Here is a 25,154-nt window from a genome sequence, read left to right on the forward strand (position 1 = left end):
TAACGGTACCTGAAAACAGACTCGACAACAGTTACTAAATAATATTAACATGTTTTGGCCAGACCGCTAAATTGAATACGCGAACTCGCCGTCCGAAGTAAAGCGAACTATTATAGTTGCTGGTAATCTATATTTTGAGTCAAAATTTAACTTCAAATACTATTCAGAAATATCTCAGAACTTCAGAACCAGTCATAAAAAAAAGACAAAACTGATGTGTATTTATAATTAAAAAGGGCGATTTGCTTCAAACGTTCCTCTATTGTGAATTTTACACTTTTCAATATTAACTTTATTTTCTATTTACCTAGCCTTAGCTACATCAGGATGCATTGATAACTGCCTGGAGTACATCTTCGTTCAAGACTTAACAATTGAAAGATTTACAACAGAATCCATTCAAGCCTATATGAAGGGGTTCAAGAAGACGGAAGTAAATAAGACGTAAGTTCATTTCTAAACTAATAAGTAATAGTTTATTTCTAAACTAAAGTAATAAGTAAGTTTATTTCTAAACTAATATTTACAGCAATGATGGAACGGGTTAGAAACTTAGTGACCTGGAAGCAGTTTGACTGATGATCCGGCTAGATCAGTGACCCGAAGAGACCCAGAACTCGAACGAAACATAAGTCTGCTATACACTATGACATAAGTCATAATCTTATATTAGGATTTATCTGAGAAAAATTGTTATGACGTATCTGGTAGGAAATCTACCTTTTTTGTGTCATAAACGTAAGTACACTGCATATCCTACTAATAGTGATACCAGGCGCTATATTGTTCAATTGCACACATTTAAAAAAAAATTTAAAAAGCATAAAAATCAGAAGATAAATTAGCAAAACATACCTCATCAGTCCGTGCCCCCACTCTTTATTTTGTCGAGTATTTTTCCTCTTTCACCCACATACGGCTGGCGGGAGAAAACAAATTTGTTTTCACTTCCTCTCACCTGATGTCGCTTAAATCGAAATCTTACGAATTTTCTTTCATAATTAGAGCGTGCTCTAAACACGAAAAATCTGATAGGATCGTTCAGAACATAGGACATGATATGCGATCTGATGCCATACACGTTGAGAACTTGACTCTAGGAAAAACCGTAAGAGATTTCCTTTAGGATCTAACTCGGGGACTATGTATGAGGCTCTAATGTGGTTCTAATAAGCACTATTGCTTTCCCCTTTCTCTTTTCTCTACCAACGCACTGCACTGAATAATCAGTGCAAGGCCAATACAAGTGTAAGCATGTTAGAATTTCAGAAAAGAAAAGCTACTTGCATCTCTTATGAGGGATGTCAAAGTTTAATCAAGCGAGTCTACCAAACTTCTCGTGTAGAATATAAAAAATGCCGCTAAGCTAAATAATGTCTTGTTAAATCTTTTGTATAGTCTATGTTCAATACCCCTGTATTCTCTGTTAATACGAGAAGATGAATAAGCATGAATTATATTTGAAACATTGATTAAGGAATGTCACATCGGAAATCACACAAATGAGTGTTTTAGCTCAAGTAGGGACATAATATATTGTAAGATTCTACAGTAGTGCTATAGAGCTGATACTCTATATCTACTGTACTTCCGTGTCCGAATCAGTCGGATTGCTGGGTTTGAGAAGTGAGATCCAGGCCCTGGAGTTCCTGGAGTTTATGGTCCTGAAATCATGACTTCAGTAACCAAGGTGATTCGTGTTTTGCAGATGTGAATGCTCTTCTTCCAAGATGTCAGGACATTTTAAAATATATTAAAAGAAATGTATCAACTAACTTAAGGACAAGATTATTAACTAATAACGAAACAACAAACAACGCGAAAGTTTCAATTTTTAATAGCAAACTTCAAAGTTTTTAAAATTATCAAGGCTACTTCCACCTTATAGTTTTATTTTTGATTTAAGTAAGCTCATGATCAGGCTTACAAAAAGTCCCAAAAGTGGGTAGAAGCAGAAGGTACGGAGTACACTTTGCAATGTATAGCATGACTTAGCTAATTAGGAAACATTACAGCATCGCGAACACATTTAGGAATTCGGCTTTTACCAGTAGCTGTAGTTTCTATTTTCAAAGCAAGTAATTCCAGATAATGAAAGTGCGATCAATCCAGTTTTCAATAAGTTTTGTATAATATAGAGAAATTGTCTACACAGTACATATACCTAGGTAAATTTATCTTACGATACTCTCTTAGTTGACAAAACTTCTGCTGCTCGTCTGAATAGTACTTTTTAAAATACAAGACTCGAAAACTGCATTTTTAAATTCTCCATGAGAAATATGACCATTTTCGCATCGTTTTCGAGTCGAAATTCATAACGCAAGAAATTTCATGAGTCTCATGGACTAATTCACCCAAGTCCTAGAACTTCAAAGCAAGTAATTCCAGATAATAAAAGTGCGATCAATCCAGTTTTCAATAAGTTTTGTATAATATAGAGAAATTGTCTACACAGTACATATGCCTAGGTAAATTTATCTTACGATACTCTCTTAGTTGATAAAACTTCTGCTGCTCGTCTGAATCACCCTTAATCGTGAAATACATTTAGTATTCCAAAGGACAGAAGAATTTCTCGTCTCGTCTCGAAAACGAGACAAGAAGTACTTTTTAAAATACAAGACTCGAAAACTGCATTTTTAAATTCTCGATGAGAAATATGACCATTTTCGCATCGTTTTCGAGTCGAAATTCATAACGCAAGAAATTTCATGAGTCTCATGGACTAATTCACCCAAGTCCTAGAACTTCAAAGCAAGTAATTCCAGATAATGAAAGTGCGATCAATCCAGTTTTCAATAAGTTTTGTATAATATAGAGAAATTGTCTACACAGTACATATGCCTAGGTAAATTTATCTTACGATACTCTCTTAGTTGATAAAACTTCTGCTGCTCGTCTGAATCACCCTTAATCGTGAAATACATTTAGTATTCCCAAGGACAGAAGAATTTCTCGTCTCGTCTCGAAAACGAGACAAGAAGTACTTTTTAAAATACAAGACTCGAAAACTGCATTTTTAAATTCTCGATGAGAAATATGACCATTTTCGCATCGTTTTCGAGTCGAAATTCATAACGCAAGAAATTTCATGAGTCTCATGGACTAATTCACCCAAGTCCTAGAACTTCAAAGCAAGTAATTCCAGATAATGAAAGTGCGATCAATCCAGTTTTCAATAAGTTTTGTATAATATAGAGAAATTGTCTACACAGTACATATGCCTAGGTAAATTTATCTTACGATACTCTCTTAGTTGATAAAACTTCTGCTGCTCGTCTGAATCACCCTTAATCGTGAAATACATTTAGTATTCCCAAGGACAGAAGAATTTCTCGTCTCGTCTCGAAAACGAGACAAGAAGTACTTTTTAAAATACAAGACTCGAAAACTGCATTTTTAAATTCTCGATGAGAAATATGACCATTTTCGCATCGTTTTCGAGTCGAAATTCATAACGCAAGAAATTTCATGAGTCTCATGGACTAATTCACCCAAGTCCTAGAACTTCAAAGCAAGTAATTCCAGATAATGAAAGTGCGATCAATCCAGTTTTCAATAAGTTTTGTATAATATAGAGAAATTGTCTACACAGTACATATGCCTAGGTAAATTTATCTTACGATACTCTCTTAGTTGATAAAACTTCTGCTGCTCGTCTGAATCACCCTTAATCGTGAAATACATTTAGTATTCCCAAGGACAGAAGAATTTCTCGTCTCGTCTCGAAAACGAGACAAGAAGTACTTTTTAAAATACAAGACTCGAAAACTGCATTTTTAAATTCTCGATGAGAAATATGACCATTTTCGCATCGTTTTCGAGTCGAAATTCATAACGCAAGAAATTTCATGAGTCTCATGGACTAATTCACCCAAGTCCTAGAACTTCAAAGCAAGTAATTCCAGATAATGAAAGTGCGATCAATCCAGTTTTCAATAAGTTTTGTATAATATAGAGAAATTGTCTACACAGTACATATGCCTAGGTAAATTTATCTTACGATACTCTCTTAGTTGATAAAACTTCTGCTGCTCGTCTGAATCACCCTTAATCGTGAAATACATTTAGTATTCCCAAGGACAGAAGAATTTCTCGTCTCGTCTCGAAAACGAGACAAGAAGTACTTTTTAAAATACAAGACTCGAAAACTGCATTTTTAAATTCTCGATGAGAAATATGACCATTTTCGCATCGTTTTCGAGTCGAAATTCATAACGCAAGAAATTTCATGAGTCTCATGGACTAATTCACCCAAGTCCTAGAACTTCAAAGCAAGTAATTCCAGATAATGAAAGTGCGATCAATCCAGTTTTCAATAAGTTTTGTATAATATAGAGAAATTGTCTACACAGTACATATGCCTAGGTAAATTTATCTTACGATACTCTCTTAGTTGATAAAACTTCTGCTGCTCGTCTGAATCACCCTTAATCGTGAAATACATTTAGTATTGCCAAGGACAGAAGAATTTCTCGTCTCGTCTCGAAAACGAGACAAGAAGTACTTTTTAAAATACAAGACTCGAAAACTGCATTTTTAAATTCTCGATGAGAAATATGACCATTTTCGCATCGTTTTCGAGTCGAAATTCATAACGCAAGAAATTTCATGAGTCTCATGGACTAATTCACCCAAGTCCTAGAACTTCAAAGCAAGTAATTCCAGATAATGAAAGTGCGATCAATCCAGTTTTCAATAAGTTTTGTATAATATAGAGAAATTGTCTACACAGTACATATGCCTAGGTAAATTTATCTTACGATACTCTCTTAGTTGATAAAACTTCTGCTGCTCGTCTGAATCACCCTTAATCGTGAAATACATTTAGTATTCCCAAGGACAGAAGAATTTCTCGTCTCGTCTCGAAAACGAGACAAGAAGTACTTTTTAAAATACAAGACTCGAAAACTGCATTTTTAAATTCTCGATGAGAAATATGACCATTTTCGCATCGCTTTCGAGTCGAAATTCATAACGCAAGAAATTTCATGAGTCTCATGGACTAATTCACCCAAGCCCTAGAACACAAACAGTTAGTGTTACATGATTCATAGTATAAAAACTATAAATTGATAAAGTGATTACATGAGCATAAAGAGGAACATTTATTAACATTTAAAGATACGGAAGTCATTACACAATATAAGGTTAGTCACCACAATGAAGCCTGGAGTGAATTCCTCAAGAACTATATAAACTTTTATCAACAGGTGACACCATCAAGTGTAAGTTTATGATGTCACCTGTTTTGGTGATTCTCGCATCAGTCTGTTATAGCAGCAATGTATTGCTTGAAAGTTTTCGTATAGCCAAAAATACTGTTGTTATGATTTATGCAACACGAAATTATTTCAGATTATAAACATTGTTTAGGTTACAGTTTCCTCCTTTCTGAATTTCTGCTTCGTGTTCTTTGTTCAGGTTTTATATTATTCTTACCTCTTTATAGTTTACTTCTGCTTCATTCAGAATTTTAAACATTTTGTTTCATTTTACATTATCAAACCCTTTTTCCAGGTCCACAGTTGCTACGTAAGTTTCTCTACCCACACAAATTCTTTCTTCTAGTAATCATTTTAATGTAATGTTGCTCTCCTCCTGGATCGTGCCGTGGAAAATCAGCGCCCGGGGCGAGAGTATACGACGGAGCCCCCATACATATGTTCCAAACAATTTTTCCTATATTTTTTTCTTTTTTCTCCCTAATTTTTTGTCCCCTTGCTTCGGCGCCCGGGACCGTCGCCCCTCTCGCCCCTCCCATGGCACGGCCCTGCTCCCCTCGTTCTTGTTTACTTTCTGAATCCAAATTGGTCATCTGCTAGTACTTCTTCTATCTTGGATTCCAATCTTGTATAGAGTATATTTGTCAAGATTTTTGAAGCGTGCATAAGAAAGTTTGTCGTTCTGCGATTCTCGTATTTATCAGCAACTACAGATTTTTTTTTTTTTTTTTTTTTTTTGGGGATTGCCACTATCTTGCTGATTTCAAAATCTGTAGGCACCTGCCCTTGTTCATAAATGTTATTAATTAATTTATACAAACTATTCAGAACTTTCGGTCTCGCACTTTGTAAGATTTCTGTGCTATTTAATCTATACCTGGAGCTCTTACACGCTTTACGTCTTGAAATGCTTTGTCGTCATCGTAGGCTCTGAGAATAAAATCTTCTCTTGGTTCTTCTTCTACTTCCTTCATTTTCCTAATTCTTCTAATTGTCGCTTCCATAGAAGCCTTTTCAAATACTTCTTGCGCGTTTTCACTTTATCTTCAGCTCCAGTAATGGATCTTCTTTCTTTATGTTTTAGTGCATTTGTCTTTGGTCTCAGTGGTTTGAAGTTCATCTTAACCTACTTATAACCCACATCTACTCTTCCTCTGTTTGTAGCCTTTTCTATTTATTCACATTGTCTTATTCACTCCTCCTTGGCAAGTCTGCATTTACGAATGATCTGATTCCTTATTCTTTTACACTGTGTCTTAGCCTTACGTTCTTTTGTCATTATCATCACCGTACATTCAGACGATGACCTAATGTTTTATTTAACAATAGACGCTATTTTAAATATTCAATTATGGAACTCATGATCCGCGAGGGGTAGAAATGGAGAAGGTAGGGGGGCGTATGATGTCACCATCTTTGCCCATTGTAAATTTTTAGGAAGTGGGGGACGCCGTAGCTATTATCTGAAAGTGGAGGAACGGCGTCTCCCCGCCTTCCCCCTCACTATTACCCCTCCCTCAAATAGCATATAGTACAGTAGTATTCTGTTACAATGGTGTTAACTTTCCTTTTTGGGCGCTTCACACACAATGGAGTTTAGGAAAAAATACTACTGATGATATATAAAACTAAGTTTTAAATCCAGAGAATGATTTAAATAGCGGATTGCAGAAGTTTCACAAATTTAACACTGTATTATATCTATATGTAATATCCTATTATATACAGTTTATCTATATATTACATCCCAATGAGACCAGATTTGTTAATGAATTTTCATTTATTTGATTTTTTAAATTGTTCATTTATTTATTATTGTTTTCAGATCTACTGTTTCTTGTCTGTTGCTCTACTTGTCGAACGATCCGTACAAGATAGTTATTCAACACCCGGAAACAGTACTCGAGTGGATAAGTAAGTATAAATAATGTTTATATTAAATCTTCTACTGTTCCTGTTTAGTTATTTAAATTGCTGAACATTTAACTCTTTCCAGCACGGTGTTAATAAAATGTTATCTAAAAGGTGGTATAATTAAGTTCCGCCCTGCTTCAAAGAGTTAATAGAACTATAGATTTTATTTCTTATCTCTTTCGTACTTCTGAATTCAGAATACATCGATACTGTAAACCCTCGATTATCCACAATCTTCCATTTCTTTGTTTTTCTTCTTTTTCTTTGCGATGATATAAAAACTTTGTGACAAAACGTTAAAAAAACACTTCAATCACAAATCAAAAAGAGTGTTTTAACGCAAAAAAGCAAAAATTGTTGACCAATTTTTGTTCCTTTTGTGTGGAAAGGTAAGCCAACAAACTTTGGATAGGTGCTGATTGCCACGGGTGCTGACTGCCACGACTGTCGCTGATTGCAAATATGAAGGTGCTGACTAACACGACGGCGTGCTGACTGCCACGAGAATGGGAGAAACTGTATTTGGAAAGAGAGGAATTAATCCCTCATACTAAATTTATGATTATTAATTAATTTAGCAATCATCACAGCAAATCTATGTGGCATCCTATAAGTTACAAAGTTGCTCACTAAGTGGAACGACAAACACTTGGATGTTTATAAAGGGATTGTCTTTTCTGTTGTATGTACAATTCGCACATTTCATTGTTTATATTAATTGTTTTATTGTATTATTAAATGGATATGATGGTCTGAAGCCAGCTGACAAGGGAAGTTTGGGAGAAGCACTCGCCTGCAGAGAAATAAGCATGTCATTTGAAGGACCAATTCATGCTGATTACAACAGGTAATAAAACTCCTGTACGTTGAGAACTGTTCGAGATATTCAGCTTGGAAATTTATATCAGAAAATGAGTGGATGCACGTTACAATGCGTTAAGTATTCTCACCCATGGCGAAGCCTGGTGGTTTGAACTTGCTATTGCTTGATCACTGGGGTCCATTCACAGACAAATTGTCCATTACAAGTTGCATGACGGATGGCAAAGACCTAATGGTTGAGAAGATACCAAAGAATTGCACACGATTTGTGCAACCATTTGATGTGTTTTGATTCCGATCAATCAAAGATTATGGCAGGAGATTTGTACATAGTATGAAACTTCTTCATCCGGACGTTATAATGTACCAACGAAACAATCAAATAAAGTTCGTGTCCATACGAATCACTTCCAATCACCGCGATACATTGGATCAGTGTTGAATTCAGACATTTTCACCCGGGGGGGAATGTCAACTCCTCGGGGGGAGGGTTGTTTTTATGTATTTTTGCAAGAAAGCAGCATATTTAACAATTCCATCCACATGCACATCTTACCTAATATTGACAAGGTACATTCGCGAAGTGTCCCCTCGGGATTCGTCTAAAATTGATTTAAATGCAAAGTTTTCCGCGACCCAAAGTATATTGTACTAATTTTAGCGGCCCATACGGGTAATTTGCATATTTATGGGCCTTCATGTATCCGGAATTCATACACTACTATAACGCTTGGTCACAAAATTGCTTTTAGTTTCTTTAGATGTAACTGAATATAAATGTGGGCATATGCAAAACAAATTGGATCAAGTACTGCTTCTCTGACAGGTTTTTTCCACACCGACCGTCATATTGGATTCAACTTTCGGTTTTTCAAATGGGAATAGGTGTATGTGATTCATCAAATTCATACAAAATTTTCTCGGAAATTCATTGGTGTGTTGAGATTTACGGTAGCTTGTACCATTTGCAAGATATTTCATGTTAAATGTGAGGTACTTAACAAATTCAACCATTAAAAAGTTGTGCAGGGCCTCGTATGAATATGTGATCTTTTACGTGATTCATTGTTGACGAAATGACTTCTGAACGTACATACATACAGACACACAGACGTAAATAGGATATGTTAGATCTTCGCCGAAATCTGGTCGCATCTAGATTTACATTAGGCATAATGTTCGTAATACAATACTTCCTTCTTCGTAGAATAACATGGAAGTAATAACAATTACTCACAGAAATGTTGTAAGATTATGACATCAATGTTGTAGAGAGTTTGTTTATACCTACAGTATTTTCCAGTTAGAAATTGTTTTGATTTGTCAACATCAAAAACGTAAGCGTAACTCACATTACTCTATAATGTCTATTCGTGAAGTGCCTAGAGGGATTTAACATGTAATATCTCGCAAATGGTACAAGCTACCGTAAAACTCACTACACCAATGAATTTCCGAGAAAATTTTATATCAATTTGATGTATCACATGCACCAATTCCGATTTGAAAAACCGAAAGTTGAACTCAATATTGCGGATCCAAGATGGCAGCCGGTGTGGATAACACGAGCCAGAGAAGCAGTACTTGATCCTATTTGTTTTCCATATGCCCACATTCATGTTCAGTTATATCTAAAGAAACTAAAAGCAATTTTGTGACCGAGCGTTATAGTAGTGTGTGATTGAATTCCGGGTATATGAAGGATCATAAATATGCAAATTACCCATATGGGCTGCTAAAATTAGTACAATACACATTAGGCCATGGAGAACTTTGCATTTAAATCAGTTTTACATGAATCCCGAGGGGACGCTTCGCGAATGTACCTTGTAAGATTAATTGCTGATAAATATTCTATGTGAGATTACAATTGAAAAAAACAGTCCTTTAATTTTATCTAGAACATTAAATAAAGACTGGCAAAAATATTTTAGACTAAACTTTAACTGCTATTTACAGTAGCTATTTTTGTTATTATTTCCTACATTCAGTAGTTACTGTTTGTTACTAATGTAGAAGTTTTTAAAAAGATTTAAATTAACTCAAATATTTTTTGTCCTAAAACAAACATACATAGGAATATCTTAACAAAAAGTTATCATTCTTTCTCACACTTCTGATTCTAAATCAAGCATATTAGCCTTGGTTTCTTCACTGCATACACATCAATAGTTTAGTTTACGAAATCTTTAGTAGGATTAGTGCCGTGTCGTGGAAAATCAGCGCTTGGCGCGAGTGTATACGAAGGCACCCCCGTATATATGAGTGAGGTCGACGGACCAGCCGCGAAAGGTAAGAACATTTTAAAAAGTAAACCCTGCTTTTCCTTGATTTTGAGCACTTTTCATTACTTTTTTCCTTTCATTTTATATATGTGCACATGACCACATCGCACTTGCTTCGGCGCCCGGGGCCGTCGCCCCGCTTGCCTCTCCCACATGGCACGGCATTGAGCAGGATCTTCATCACCTTCAATAGCAATCTTTCACTTAGAAATATATACTACCATTATGTTGATAAATTCTATATAAATCTCTAACCCAGGAAGGATAACTGTTCCTCCCTGATCCCTCTAAATGACGCCCTCCGAATCTCACCCTTTAACTGACTTTTTTTTAATTAAAGAAAAGTGTGTTTACTTTAACAATTGTAAAACACATTACGTCTGTTACTTCCGATGCGAGAAATGGGATTTAGGCGCTCTATTTCAGATAATGCAAGAACTGTACATTTTCAAGAACTGAAGTCTGCTGACATCAGAGATTATATAGAATGATCGAAAGATCTTCTCTATCTTTCCTTTCCTATCTCAATCTGTGCTAGTGCTACCTACTAATATACAATATAGGGCGAGAGTATAGTACCTACTAAAATACAAAACTTTCTTCAACAGTTAACAATTTCATGTTCTGCCAAACTCGGTCATAGCGTTAAGAAATACAAGTTTTATTCACTCTTTGGTATCCTATCTTAGATGTTACTTGTTTAATATTTGTGTAGAATGGGTCTGCGTCATTTATATGTATATTGAGAGATCGGATTTCGTCTGCACGTGCACGGAAAGAAAAGCAAATAATTGGGTGAAGTAATTTCTACATTTTGTGACTGAAATTTTTTGAGTTTCTCCGGGGGGGAATAAACTTTCTTCGGGGGGGGAGATTCCCCCCGGGCTACCCCCTGAATTCAACCCTGCATTGGATTGTTTCAGTTTGCGTTCTGCAAGGCAGGTTACGAACAAATTATAGGCCTATAACTTTTGAATCACTTGTCGAATTTGCTTTTTGCTTTGGTTCTGCGAACTGTTCGCTTGACGGATGCAACACAATTGCACATATAAAATGTTCATGGTGCAAGGGAGTATTTTGCCTGCGTCATTTCTTCATAAAACAGAAGAACAACAGTGATCAATTTTCATCTCTAACCTATGATTATTGTGAACAATGTAATGACTAATTGTATTTAACAAACCCGTTAGTTATTGCGAAACACTTTTTTTTTTCTGTTACTTCCGATAGCTTTCAATTCGTATGTCAATATTCGTTACTAATTATGTTGTACTTAACTCGTATAAATGCGCATGGGCGTCTCTGGCGGGGGGACGGGGGGACGCGCCCCCCCAATATTTGAGTGACATAATCTAAAATTCCGCTGAGATACTAGCAGTTAGATAATTTCCTTTGATGTCCCCCCAAATTTTACATGCTAGAGACGCCAATGTAAATGCGTATATCCTCATTTTCTCATATAAACTTCCAAGTTGAATATCTCAAACCGTTCTCAACCGTACAGGAATTTTATTAGCTTGTTGTAATCAGCATGAATTGGGACTTTAAATGGCATGCTTAGTATCTCTGCAGGCGAGTGCTTTATCCTGAACTTCCCTTGTGAGGGACAGCCAGTAGTGCTTTTTTGATGGAACTTTCAAGAGCTGCTCGAAACAATTTGCGCAGCTGTACACTGTTCATGCTGACATAGGGAGTTCAAGTGAGAATACATAAATCGTACCAATTTTGTACGCACCGCTCCCTGACAAAACTGAAAGTACACTCATGTTCAAAATTATTGTCGCATATCTATAACTGTCTTCTTGTAAGAATATAATTTGATAATTTTGCAGAGTACTTTTAATACTTATATTATGTGTATAATCAGAAAATTTATATTTGTGATAAATTTCATAGGAAAAGAATTATAAATACGAAAATCATAATGAGCAAAATAAAATGTAACTAAATGGACAAGAAAATTGTATTTTCGTTTTATTGTTCTTATTTACTGCTCTTTTGACATGAAATTTACCACATACTTGTCTTTGCCGATTATACACATACTAACATTATAAGAAATACCGGGTGAATTCGTTATCAAATTATATTACTAGAACAACATATTTATAATCATGTGACAATAATTTTGGACATGAGTGTACATACAGAGACCTGTTTACCTTTGTTAGGTGTTGGTCTGAACAACACGGTCCTAAGGATAATCTAGTTTCTTTCATGCTTCTTGGCGTCCGGTAATGTTACGTCTAGCAACTTTCTCTCAGGCTCGTGGCAGTCAGCACGCCATCGTGGCAATCAGCACCTTGATATTGGCAATCAGTGCCAGTCGTGGCAATCAGCACCAATAATTGGCTGTGGCAGTCAGCACCCGTGGCAGTCAGCACCCCACCCAAACTTTTAGCCTAAGTATAGAAAACTACTACTTATTAAGTCACAATTGTATACGTAGGACCTCTAGTCCCAACTATAAAGAAATAAATGTTCAAAAGTATTTTAGTGTTGATTTGTTTCTTTTTTCGGACATTTTGCAAATTATTCGCGGAATTGCTCTACTTGTCGAACGATCCGTACAAGATAGTTATTCAACACCCGGAAACAGTACTCGAGTGGATAAGTAAGTATAAATAATGTTTATATTAAATCTTCTACTGTTCCTGTTTAGTTATTTAAATTGCTGAACATTTAACTCTTTCCAGCACGGTGTTAATAAAATGTTATCTAAAAGGTGGTATAATTAAGTTCCGCCCTGCTTCAAAGAGTTAATAGAACTATAGATTTTATTTCTTATCTCTTTCGTACTTCTGAATTCAGAATACATCGATACTGTAAACCCTCGATTATCCACAATCTTCCATTTCTTTGTTTTTCTTCTTTTTCTTTGCGATGATATAAAAACTTTGTGACAAAACGTTAAAAAAACACTTCAATCACAAATCAAAAAGAGTGTTTTAACGCAAAAAAGCAAAAATTGTTGACCAATTTTTGTTCCTTTTGTGTGGAAAGGTAAGCCAACAAACTTTGGATAGGTGCTGATTGCCACGGGTGCTGACTGCCACGACTGTCGCTGATTGCAAATATGAAGGTGCTGACTAACACGACGGCGTGCTGACTGCCACGAGAATGGGAGAAACTGTATTTGGAAAGAGAGGAATTAATCCCTCATACTAAATTTATGATTATTAATTAATTTAGCAATCATCACAGCAAATCTATGTGGCATCCTATAAGTTACAAAGTTGCTCACTAAGTGGAACGACAAACACTTGGATGTTTATAAAGGGATTGTCTTTTCTGTTGTATGTACAATTCGCACATTTCATTGTTTATATTAATTGTTTTATTGTATTATTAAATGGATATGATGGTCTGAAGCCAGCTGACAAGGGAAGTTTGGGAGAAGCACTCGCCTGCAGAGAAATAAGCATGTCATTTGAAGGACCAATTCATGCTGATTACAACAGGTAATAAAACTCCTGTACGTTGAGAACTGTTCGAGATATTCAGCTTGGAAATTTATATCAGAAAATGAGTGGATGCACGTTACAATGCGTTAAGTATTCTCACCCATGGCGAAGCCTGGTGGTTTGAACTTGCTATTGCTTGATCACTGGGGTCCATTCACAGACAAATTGTCCATTACAAGTTGCATGACGGATGGCAAAGACCTAATGGTTGAGAAGATACCAAAGAATTGCACACGATTTGTGCAACCATTTGATGTGTTTTGATTCCGATCAATCAAAGATTATGGCAGGAGATTTGTACATAGTATGAAACTTCTTCATCCGGACGTTATAATGTACCAACGAAACAATCAAATAAAGTTCGTGTCCATACGAATCACTTCCAATCACCGCGATACATTGGATCAGTGTTGAATTCAGACATTTTCACCCGGGGGGGAATGTCAACTCCTCGGGGGGAGGGTTGTTTTTATGTATTTTTGCAAGAAAGCAGCATATTTAACAATTCCATCCACATGCACATCTTACCTAATATTGACAAGGTACATTCGCGAAGTGTCCCCTCGGGATTCGTCTAAAATTGATTTAAATGCAAAGTTTTCCGCGACCCAAAGTATATTGTACTAATTTTAGCGGCCCATACGGGTAATTTGCATATTTATGGGCCTTCATGTATCCGGAATTCATACACTACTATAACGCTTGGTCACAAAATTGCTTTTAGTTTCTTTAGATGTAACTGAATATAAATGTGGGCATATGCAAAACAAATTGGATCAAGTACTGCTTCTCTGACAGGTTTTTTCCACACCGACCGTCATATTGGATTCAACTTTCGGTTTTTCAAATGGGAATAGGTGTATGTGATTCATCAAATTCATACAAAATTTTCTCGGAAATTCATTGGTGTGTTGAGATTTACGGTAGCTTGTACCATTTGCAAGATATTTCATGTTAAATGTGAGGTACTTAACAAATTCAACCATTAAAAAGTTGTGCAGGGCCTCGTATGAATATGTGATCTTTTACGTGATTCATTGTTGACGAAATGACTTCTGAACGTACATACATACAGACACACAGACGTAAATAGGATATGTTAGATCTTCGCCGAAATCTGGTCGCATCTAGATTTACATTAGGCATAATGTTCGTAATACAATACTTCCTTCTTCGTAGAATAACATGGAAGTAATAACAATTACTCACAGAAATGTTGTAAGATTATGACATCAATGTTGTAGAGAGTTTGTTTATACCTACAGTATTTTCCAGTTAGAAATTGTTTTGATTTGTCAACATCAAAAACGTAAGCGTAACTCACATTACTCTATAATGTCTATTCGTGAAGTGCCTAGAGGGATTTAACATGTAATATCTCGCAAATGGTACAAGCTACCGTAAAACTCACTACACCAATGAATTTCCGAGAAAATTTTATATCAATTTGATGTATCACATGCACCAATTCCGATTTGAAAAACCGAAAGTTGAACTCAATATTGCGGATCCAAGATGGCAGCCGGTGTGGATAACACGAGCCAGAGAAGCAGTACTTGATCCTATTTGTTTTCCATATGCCCACATTCATGTTCAGTTATATCTAAAGAAACTAAAAGCAATTTTGTGACCGAGCGTTATAGTAGTGTGTGATTGAATTCCGGGTATATGAAGGATCATAAATATGCAAATTACCCATATGGGCTGCTAAAATTAGTACAATACACATTAGGCCATGGAGAACTTTGCATTTAAATCAGTTTTACATGAATCCCGAGGGGACGCTTCGCGAATGTACCTTGTAAGATTAATTGCTGATAAATATTCTATGTGAGATTACAATTGAAAAAAACAGTCCTTTAATTTTATCTAGAACATTAAATAAAGACTGGCAAAAATATTTTAGACTAAACTTTAACTGCTATTTACAGTAGCTATTTTTGTTATTATTTCCTACATTCAGTAGTTACTGTTTGTTACTAATGTAGAAGTTTTTAAAAAGATTTAAATTAACTCAAATATTTTTTGTCCTAAAACAAACATACATAGGAATATCTTAACAAAAAGTTATCATTCTTTCTCACACTTCTGATTCTAAATCAAGCATATTAGCCTTGGTTTCTTCACTGCATACACATCAATAGTTTAGTTTACGAAATCTTTAGTAGGATTAGTGCCGTGTCGTGGAAAATCAGCGCTTGGCGCGAGTGTATACGAAGGCACCCCCGTATATATGAGTGAGGTCGACGGACCAGCCGCGAAAGGTAAGAACATTTTAAAAAGTAAACCCTGCTTTTCCTTGATTTTGAGCACTTTTCATTACTTTTTTCCTTTCATTTTATATATGTGCACATGACCACATCGCACTTGCTTCGGCGCCCGGGGCCGTCGCCCCGCTTGCCTCTCCCACATGGCACGGCATTGAGCAGGATCTTCATCACCTTCAATAGCAATCTTTCACTTAGAAATATATACTACCATTATGTTGATAAATTCTATATAAATCTCTAACCCAGGAAGGATAACTGTTCCTCCCTGATCCCTCTAAATGACGCCCTCCGAATCTCACCCTTTAACTGACTTTTTTTTAATTAAAGAAAAGTGTGTTTACTTTAACAATTGTAAAACACATTACGTCTGTTACTTCCGATGCGAGAAATGGGATTTAGGCGCTCTATTTCAGATAATGCAAGAACTGTACATTTTCAAGAACTGAAGTCTGCTGACATCAGAGATTATATAGAATGATCGAAAGATCTTCTCTATCTTTCCTTTCCTATCTCAATCTGTGCTAGTGCTACCTACTAATATACAATATAGGGCGAGAGTATAGTACCTACTAAAATACAAAACTTTCTTCAACAGTTAACAATTTCATGTTCTGCCAAACTCGGTCATAGCGTTAAGAAATACAAGTTTTATTCACTCTTTGGTATCCTATCTTAGATGTTACTTGTTTAATATTTGTGTAGAATGGGTCTGCGTCATTTATATGTATATTGAGAGATCGGATTTCGTCTGCACGTGCACGGAAAGAAAAGCAAATAATTGGGTGAAGTAATTTCTACATTTTGTGACTGAAATTTTTTGAGTTTCTCCGGGGGGGAATAAACTTTCTTCGGGGGGGGAGATTCCCCCCGGGCTACCCCCTGAATTCAACCCTGCATTGGATTGTTTCAGTTTGCGTTCTGCAAGGCAGGTTACGAACAAATTATAGGCCTATAACTTTTGAATCACTTGTCGAATTTGCTTTTTGCTTTGGTTCTGCGAACTGTTCGCTTGACGGATGCAACACAATTGCACATATAAAATGTTCATGGTGCAAGGGAGTATTTTGCCTGCGTCATTTCTTCATAAAACAGAAGAACAACAGTGATCAATTTTCATCTCTAACCTATGATTATTGTGAACAATGTAATGACTAATTGTATTTAACAAACCCGTTAGTTATTGCGAAACACTTTTTTTTTTCTGTTACTTCCGATAGCTTTCAATTCGTATGTCAATATTCGTTACTAATTATGTTGTACTTAACTCGTATAAATGCGCATGGGCGTCTCTGGCGGGGGGACGGGGGGACGCGCCCCCCCAATATTTGAGTGACATAATCTAAAATTCCGCTGAGATACTAGCAGTTAGATAATTTCCTTTGATGTCCCCCCAAATTTTACATGCTAGAGACGCCAATGTAAATGCGTATATCCTCATTTTCTCATATAAACTTCCAAGTTGAATATCTCAAACCGTTCTCAACCGTACAGGAATTTTATTAGCTTGTTGTAATCAGCATGAATTGGGACTTTAAATGGCATGCTTAGTATCTCTGCAGGCGAGTGCTTTATCCTGAACTTCCCTTGTGAGGGACAGCCAGTAGTGCTTTTTTGATGGAACTTTCAAGAGCTGCTCGAAACAATTTGCGCAGCTGTACACTGTTCATGCTGACATAGGGAGTTCAAGTGAGAATACATAAATCGTACCAATTTTGTACGCACCGCTCCCTGACAAAACTGAAAGTACACTCATGTTCAAAATTATTGTCGCATATCTATAACTGTCTTCTTGTAAGAATATAATTTGATAATTTTGCAGAGTACTTTTAATACTTATATTATGTGTATAATCAGAAAATTTATATTTGTGATAAATTTCATAGGAAAAGAATTATAAATACGAAAATCATAATGAGCAAAATAAAATGTAACTAAATGGACAAGAAAATTGTATTTTCGTTTTATTGTTCTTATTTACTGCTCTTTTGACATGAAATTTACCACATACTTGTCTTTGCCGATTATACACATACTAACATTATAAGAAATACCGGGTGAATTCGTTATCAAATTATATTACTAGAACAACATATTTATAATCATGTGACAATAATTTTGGACATGAGTGTACATACAGAGACCTGTTTACCTTTGTTAGGTGTTGGTCTGAACAACACGGTCCTAAGGATAATCTAGTTTCTTTCATGCTTCTTGGCGTCCGGTAATGTTACGTCTAGCAACTTTCTCTCAGGCTCGTGGCAGTCAGCACGCCATCGTGGCAATCAGCACCTTGATATTGGCAATCAGTGCCAGTCGTGGCAATCAGCACCAATAATTGGCTGTGGCAGTCAGCACCCGTGGCAGTCAGCACCCCACCCAAACTTTTAGCCTAAGTATAGAAAACTACTACTTATTAAGTCACAATTGTATACGTAGGACCTCTAGTCCCAACTATAAAGAAATAAATGTTCAAAAGTATTTTAGTGTTGATTTGTTTCTTTTTTCGGACATTTTGCAAATTATTCGCGGAATTCACTTATCCGCGGTTACTGAACCACCCAATTCCGCGGATAACCGGGAGTAAAGTGTATTTTGATTTCCTTTGGTATTCGTGGAATTCAAGACTTACATGTTAATAAGGTCGTAGAAACAATTTCGCCTTCAGTACAAAGCATGCTTTCCCTTTTAACAGTAGCACTTATGGGCTCCTATTGTTATTATAAGTTTCTAACATAAATTTTATTGAGTTGAGTAACTATATTAGACGGCAGCTGAATTGAGTTTAATGAGAACCAAAGAGAGCACAGCACGCTACTGCCAAACTTCCGGCAAGAAATGGCATTCAGCGAGCGAATACATTGTTAAGTTCTCGTCTTAAGGCATGTTGTCACGCTACATGAATCTTGTAGCTGTCATAAAAAAAATCTTGAAACTCTACCATATTTCCCCATGTAAACATAGTCTTGAAAGGATCATACAACATTTTTTTCCCATCTTGCAAGGAGTTGAACCATGTGCAACTTTCTAGGTCGTCTTGCTTGCTACCTGCTATCGCTCTCCTGCTGACATAAAGGAAAAACAGGTTTCGCCGCTTCCGAAACAACAGATTCTTTTGGACAGGGAGGGAAAGTGTGGCAAAATACACGTTTTTAATGAGGAGGTTCATTGTTTGTCCACTAGAGTGAAGTGCTGCATGGGTGGAGGTAGCTTTCTTGCTTTCAGGAAATTGTGACGTCTAAACAGTAAATAGAAAGATGGGGTTGCAATTTTTTTTTTTTAAATGACAGCTTGTAGCGTGTAACAATGTGCCAATGAGACAAGATTCATGTAGCGTGACAATGTGCCTTTACTCAAAAATATGCAGTATGTCGACCGAAGTGAATTCCCACATCATTGCAATGTCAATATCTCTATAAGCAGACTGATTTATGTGAAAGCAATTTTCAATGTCAATTCGGCTGATGCACAGAATAAACCTTAACAATTGTCAAACAGTATATTATAGATTAACATTATGATATTTTAATTTTCCCAATGCTAATAATAAGAATACTACTACATCCACGAGCTGCTATAAAAAGAATGTTATTACCAAGAAACGGAGGACGAGGAATAATCAATATCCGAAATCTACATTACAAACAAATTTAAATATTAAGAAGTTACCTTTATAGAAAACAAGAAGATTAAAAACTAACATTTATACTCTTTCATTCATAAATTTAAGAAACATTAATTTCTTAAATTTGTTTTTCTCTGCCATATAAACTATTTCACTGAAATTTTATATTTTACCTATATTTCTTTATGAACACGGTTATTCTCTTTTTAAATTTTCAGGTGATGTAGGAGGTCTAATGGGAGTGTTCATGGGAGCTAGTCTAATAACATTCATTGAGTTCACTATCTTTATCATTACATTTTTCAAGAGTTATATTTGGGTAAGTAGTTTATTGTCTTTTTCTTAACATTATTTATGCTCTTTATAACATTAAGTTAAGTACTAAACTTAATAAACCGGGTGGAGTAAAAATCAACCTCCCCATACAAAAAATTGAAGTTTAATTACAAAGATCAGTTACACTTTGTGTTACCAGTTTCAGTTGTATTCAGGGGTAAAGTGGATCTGAGAAGCTGGGTCACTCCGTCCCTCGTGCCTATCTTTGCCCATTGTATTTTTTTAGGAAGTGGAGCGACGTCATAGATATTATTTGGAAGTGGAGGAACGACGTTCCCTGTGTTCCCCTCACTTTTACCTCTCCTTCAATTATTTTTTTTTCACAAAATGTTTGGGTAACTAACTGTATGTATTCTTCCGTACGAAAACTTCTTGTGGTCCAGACCTCGGTGCATCTGCAACGCCTCCTGTTATTTTATGTTTCTTTCAATATCACAACTGTACGCATCAGGGAAGTTGGCACGAAAATCTTCTTCTCTTTGGTTGCATCTTCATTACGTTTTCAAAACAGTTGAAACGTTTTTACACGTTGTTCTGTTGTTCTCTTCTACGTATGTGTCATTGCAATTTTCAACTGTCACAGAAAAGAAACCTTTGAATAATCACGAAGCACTTCCTAGACCACAACAAATCTAACAGTGAGCATTATCTGCAGAGTACACTGCAGCCAAGCTCACTCGGCAATGTGACCAAACTCATCGCTTAAACATATTATTTGTCACAAAGTGTGATTAGATTAGATTATAATATAAATGTCATTTTGGTGGGAGGGGGTAAGCTGATTCTTTTCTCCGTCCTGCATTACATTTTATTTAATAAGAAATAAGGTGATTTCAATATTCATTGCTCGTTTGTTTAAAATCTGGTATTTAAAGAAGTGTAATCCATGTGTGAGTGTTTAATACTATGTAATCCCATGTATTTAGTTTCAATTTAGATCTTTTTATTTTGTTAAGGTGATTTTCCGTTATTCTGTAGAATCGTGGAGCATTAAACTAAGATCTTCCTTCTTCGATCCTAAAATTACTTTTAAAAAATGTATTTAATTCAATCAAAGGTACTTAAAATGTTTTGAACACTTTTTTTTTTAAGCATTGTGTAGAAACTTCATAAATTTACATTCGATCAACTGGAAGTTCCTACACCATGCTTGCTGTTCGGTTAAAATATTGTGCTATCGTTGAAATGGCATAAAATGGACTTTCATGCTATAATTCGACGTACCATTATTGGAATAATTGGAGTGTTTAGGGGACAAGGAAAAAGAGATGTTACGTTTTCTCGCTCCGTTTAAATATATGGAAAAGTGAGCACTGTCTTTTACATTATAAGACTTATTTACAATGTCCAGACATTAATCTTTGAAGTACTGAAGGAGCTGCACGTAGAGAAATATGAAATATTTGCAAAATGTCCAAAATTGGACTTGAATGCCTTGCGCACTCAATGTCTCAATTGTGAATGTAATGCCATTGTTTAGTCATATTTTTAAAGATCTGTCCATTCCCTTTTCTTTTAAGGTGAGTTAATAGGAGGACTAATAATGAATAGATAGCAGCACGTGCTCTCTAGGTTTTCAATGCATTGTATAGGTAGAGTTCACAACTGCTCGGTTTGGGCGGGATTAACGAGAAATTCTATATGTTGTTCCAGAGAATTTTTTGTTCACCAGGACGGTTAAAAATCCCAGAATTCAATCTTCTGTTTCTTAAATATCTATGGTATGTTGGTTATAAATAAATAAATTAATTAATTAAATGCAAATTTGCAACTATCGCGTAGAAATACAGATTTATAAGTTCAGCTGAGGTGAAGACGACTGGTCTTCCCAGAAGCAGTGGCTGTAACTGAGAAAAATTAGAATCAAATATAAAACAATAAAACACGGTTATTTTTAAAATAACAATATAACCATCAAATGATAAAAACGATAATGATTGTTTATATTTTAATAACAACTGTATTTATTCTGTTATGATGGATTGTAATTTAACAGACATATTTACATTGATTACTTGTAACTATATTTATGTTGAAACGTTTTACAACGTCTAGTGATTACAAAGTTGCAATGTTAATGTTTACAATGTGGCATTTTAAGTGTAGTGTTTTCAGTAAAGACATTAATTAAGGGAAGAGTAATCGAGTCTTAAAACCACTCTCAACCACGTTTATTTAAGTCTTGATTTTCGATATTTGGATTAAAACCTGGAGAATTTCGGTCTAGAAATTTACAAACAGGGGCGCTCCGATCACCCCCTCCCAGAAGAGGAAACTTTCTTATTTTATATATAAATAAAACCCATCCCAGAGTTTGGAGCTCTTAAAAGTAGCTCTAAGTAGCAGTATTACAACCCACCGCCACCCCCAGAAGTCCGTCCTGGATCCGTTCCTATCTAGAAATAATGGTAAATATGAGTGGATCTGCTGACCATACATCAATCAATTAAAAAGATATTAAGCTGACTATAAATATTTGTAATGGCACGAAGTTATTTCATTTATCTCAGGTTTTATTTTTTTATTAATGTGTTTTAGGGATCCATCAAAAGAAAAATGGAGAAGAAGAAAAAAGTTTCGCCAGGTCGACGACTGCCCACATATGTAAGACGAGCAGGAACAAACAACTTCTAAAATATAAAGTGGAGAAACATAATACGGAATGCTCGTAAAACATCAACGGATCTATAATTTATTCTACGTAAATCTTCCGTAGGACAGGAAAGTTTTTGAATTGAAAATACTGAAATTTATATTTATATTTACTCCTTCATATTGTATGTCGCAATTTAGGAGTAACCCCAGGGAAGGTGTAACCCCAGATATTGAAGTGCCGAATGTGCTGGATGGTTTAATGCTTAGACGTTTTGTGAAAGAAAGGACTTTTGTATAAGATATACACAAAATTCAAGATATGACTGACAAATACAACATATAAATACACGAATTACGTATGCTTTCAAGAATTTTCAGGAAGGATGTAAGAACGTGCTCTTGCATTACATACAGGGTGGGTGCGAATAGAATTCCTCAATAATAACCTCTTAAAAGTGTTCAACATGCAGAATATCTAAAGTGCAGAACATCTTATTCAAAATGTTGAATATTTTCGAGCCCTTATTATTGAGGAATTCAATTCGGTTTCTATTTGAAAATGTTAAATTACATCTTGAACCTTGCATTGAGTTAAAAGAAGCTCATTATGTGAAGCTCATTAGTCATTATGTGAAAAACAGATAACATTGTCATTTTGATGTCTAAGCTACCCTCTGCAAATAAAACAATATGCCAAGCTTATAAATATGTTGTCATTGATGAATGATCAGAAGGTGCACCCTTAATTTGTTTCTATGCTGTATAGTGCTCCTAAGCCTTACAATTTTTCTACATTATAAAATTGCAACAAATTATTAGAAAATGTTATGGTTTTCATTCATTGTTAACCGTTTTAGGATTTCCACTTTTCAGGTAAATTTTAGACTGTCCCTCAAACAACTGCTTCCTTACTATTTATCGTAGGATCATGGTTCATACCTCTCTTTTTCTCTCTCTCTCTCTCTCTCTCTCTCTCTCTCTCTCTCTCAGGATAGATAATATTTTCCAACGGTACCACCTGCTTGTCCATATTATACACCAGAAACGGGAAAATTGGTGAAAAAGGAAGATTTTTCTAAAGAAAAAATGAAATTTTTGCGCCCCTCTGGCCCGGGCCTAGGTTGAGGTAGGGATCTGATTTTTTTTTCTGAAAACACATTGTTATGTTAATAATACGTGTGCAAAATTTCAATCTTGTATCTTGAAAACAAAGGGCGGAAAACATTGTTGAAAGTCTGAATTTATCTGTATACAAACACACACACACACACACACACACACACACACACATATATATATATATATATATATATATATATATATATATATATATATATATATATATATATATATATATATATATATATATATATATATAAATGTATTGCGTCATTACTATTTGATCTAGAGTCATGATTCAAACGCTGTTTTCTTTAGTATAATAAGCCCTTTCCAACGGTACCACTCACATGTCCATATCATATACTTGAACCGGAAAAATAGGAAAGAAACGAAATTTTTTCTGAAAATATCACCCCTCGGGCCCGGGCCCGGTTTCACGTAGGGATCTCATAAAAAAAAAAAAATGAGAAATATCCAAAGGTACACACAATCCAAATGCAAAGTTCCAATCTGATATAGTGAAAACTAATGGCGTGAATTTTTTTTTTTTTTTTTTGAAATTTGTCTTAAGAAAAAAAATTAAAAGTCACACCCCTCCGCCACCACTTGGGGCAGCGAAGTTGACCATTCGGTTCCAAAATGCATCTGAGGTGTTCTTTGGTCTATCCTTGACTTGACTAATAAAAGAAACCCGGTTTAAATAAGCGATCAAAAACGATACTACGCCATGGTAACAAAAGTTACCAAAAATCCTGAAAGGGTTAAATTATCCTCGGAAATATGGATGATATTAAAATGGTAATGATTTGACGCTAAAATAACGATGAACGATGATAACCCCAATCATAATTTTTTTAAAAAATATTAACAGTATTTTTTGTAAAGCAACATACTAACTGCTCTGTTACCACGGGATCCCAAAACCAAGCAATGCTATAGTAACCTATGACTTTGGATGATTGACTACTGAGAAAACCAGACAGACAACGTTGGCAGTGCAAAGTTCACCCGATGTCGAGAAGACAATTGGGGAGTTGTTCGAATGGAAGAAGCAACGGACTCCAATCAGGAAAATCAGAAGCAATAATAATCTTGTTCGAATGTGCGTGTAATGAATATTGGAGAAATATGTTGTTCCAATCTTTGAAGATGAAAGTGTTCGAATTTTAAAATCACTAGTCTAACCCTTTGTACAGTATTTCCTCATTGATATGATTAATATTTACAGAGTCAGAAAGTAGTAGGACTATTTTTTATATATATATTCACAATTTTGGCACATTGAATTAATAATTTTCAAAATATGTCCCTTCTGCATCAACACAGCGTTTCCAGCGCTTCTGCCAATCACTGAAGGCTCCCTGGAACGCAGGAACTGGAATGCTCTTCAGCTCCTTCGTTACCACCTCTTGAATGGCCTGGTCTGAGCCGTGGTGCTGTTATTTCATAACTCTTCTCAGTCGGGGAAAGAGGAAGAAGTCTGCAAGAGCGACATC

At 35.5% G+C, this 25,154-nt stretch overlaps 1 protein-coding gene across 2 annotated transcripts in view; it reads left to right on the plus strand.

Annotated features, from left to right (window-relative positions):
* The window catches only part of LOC145684634 (acid-sensing ion channel 1C-like), an 88,217-nt gene extending 64,995 nt beyond the window's left edge, over positions 1–23,222 (plus strand). For both annotated transcript variants that reach the window (XM_081757024.1, XM_081757023.1), the window contains exons 8-11: positions 312–444; positions 7,054–7,142; positions 19,824–19,924; positions 22,480–23,222. In XM_081757024.1, coding sequence (XP_081613150.1) covers positions 312–444; positions 7,054–7,142; positions 19,824–19,924; positions 22,480–22,575 — 419 coding nt within the window. In that variant the 3' untranslated portion in view covers positions 22,576–23,222. The remainder of the gene's footprint in view (positions 1–311; positions 445–7,053; positions 7,143–19,823; positions 19,925–22,479) is intronic.
* Positions 23,223–25,154: the final 1,932 nt, after the last annotated feature.

This window comes from Thermobia domestica, chromosome 5, assembly GCF_964235325.1.
Source record: "Thermobia domestica chromosome 5, izTheDome1.hap1.1, whole genome shotgun sequence".
NCBI classification, from domain to species: Eukaryota; Metazoa; Arthropoda; class Insecta; order Zygentoma; family Lepismatidae; genus Thermobia; species Thermobia domestica.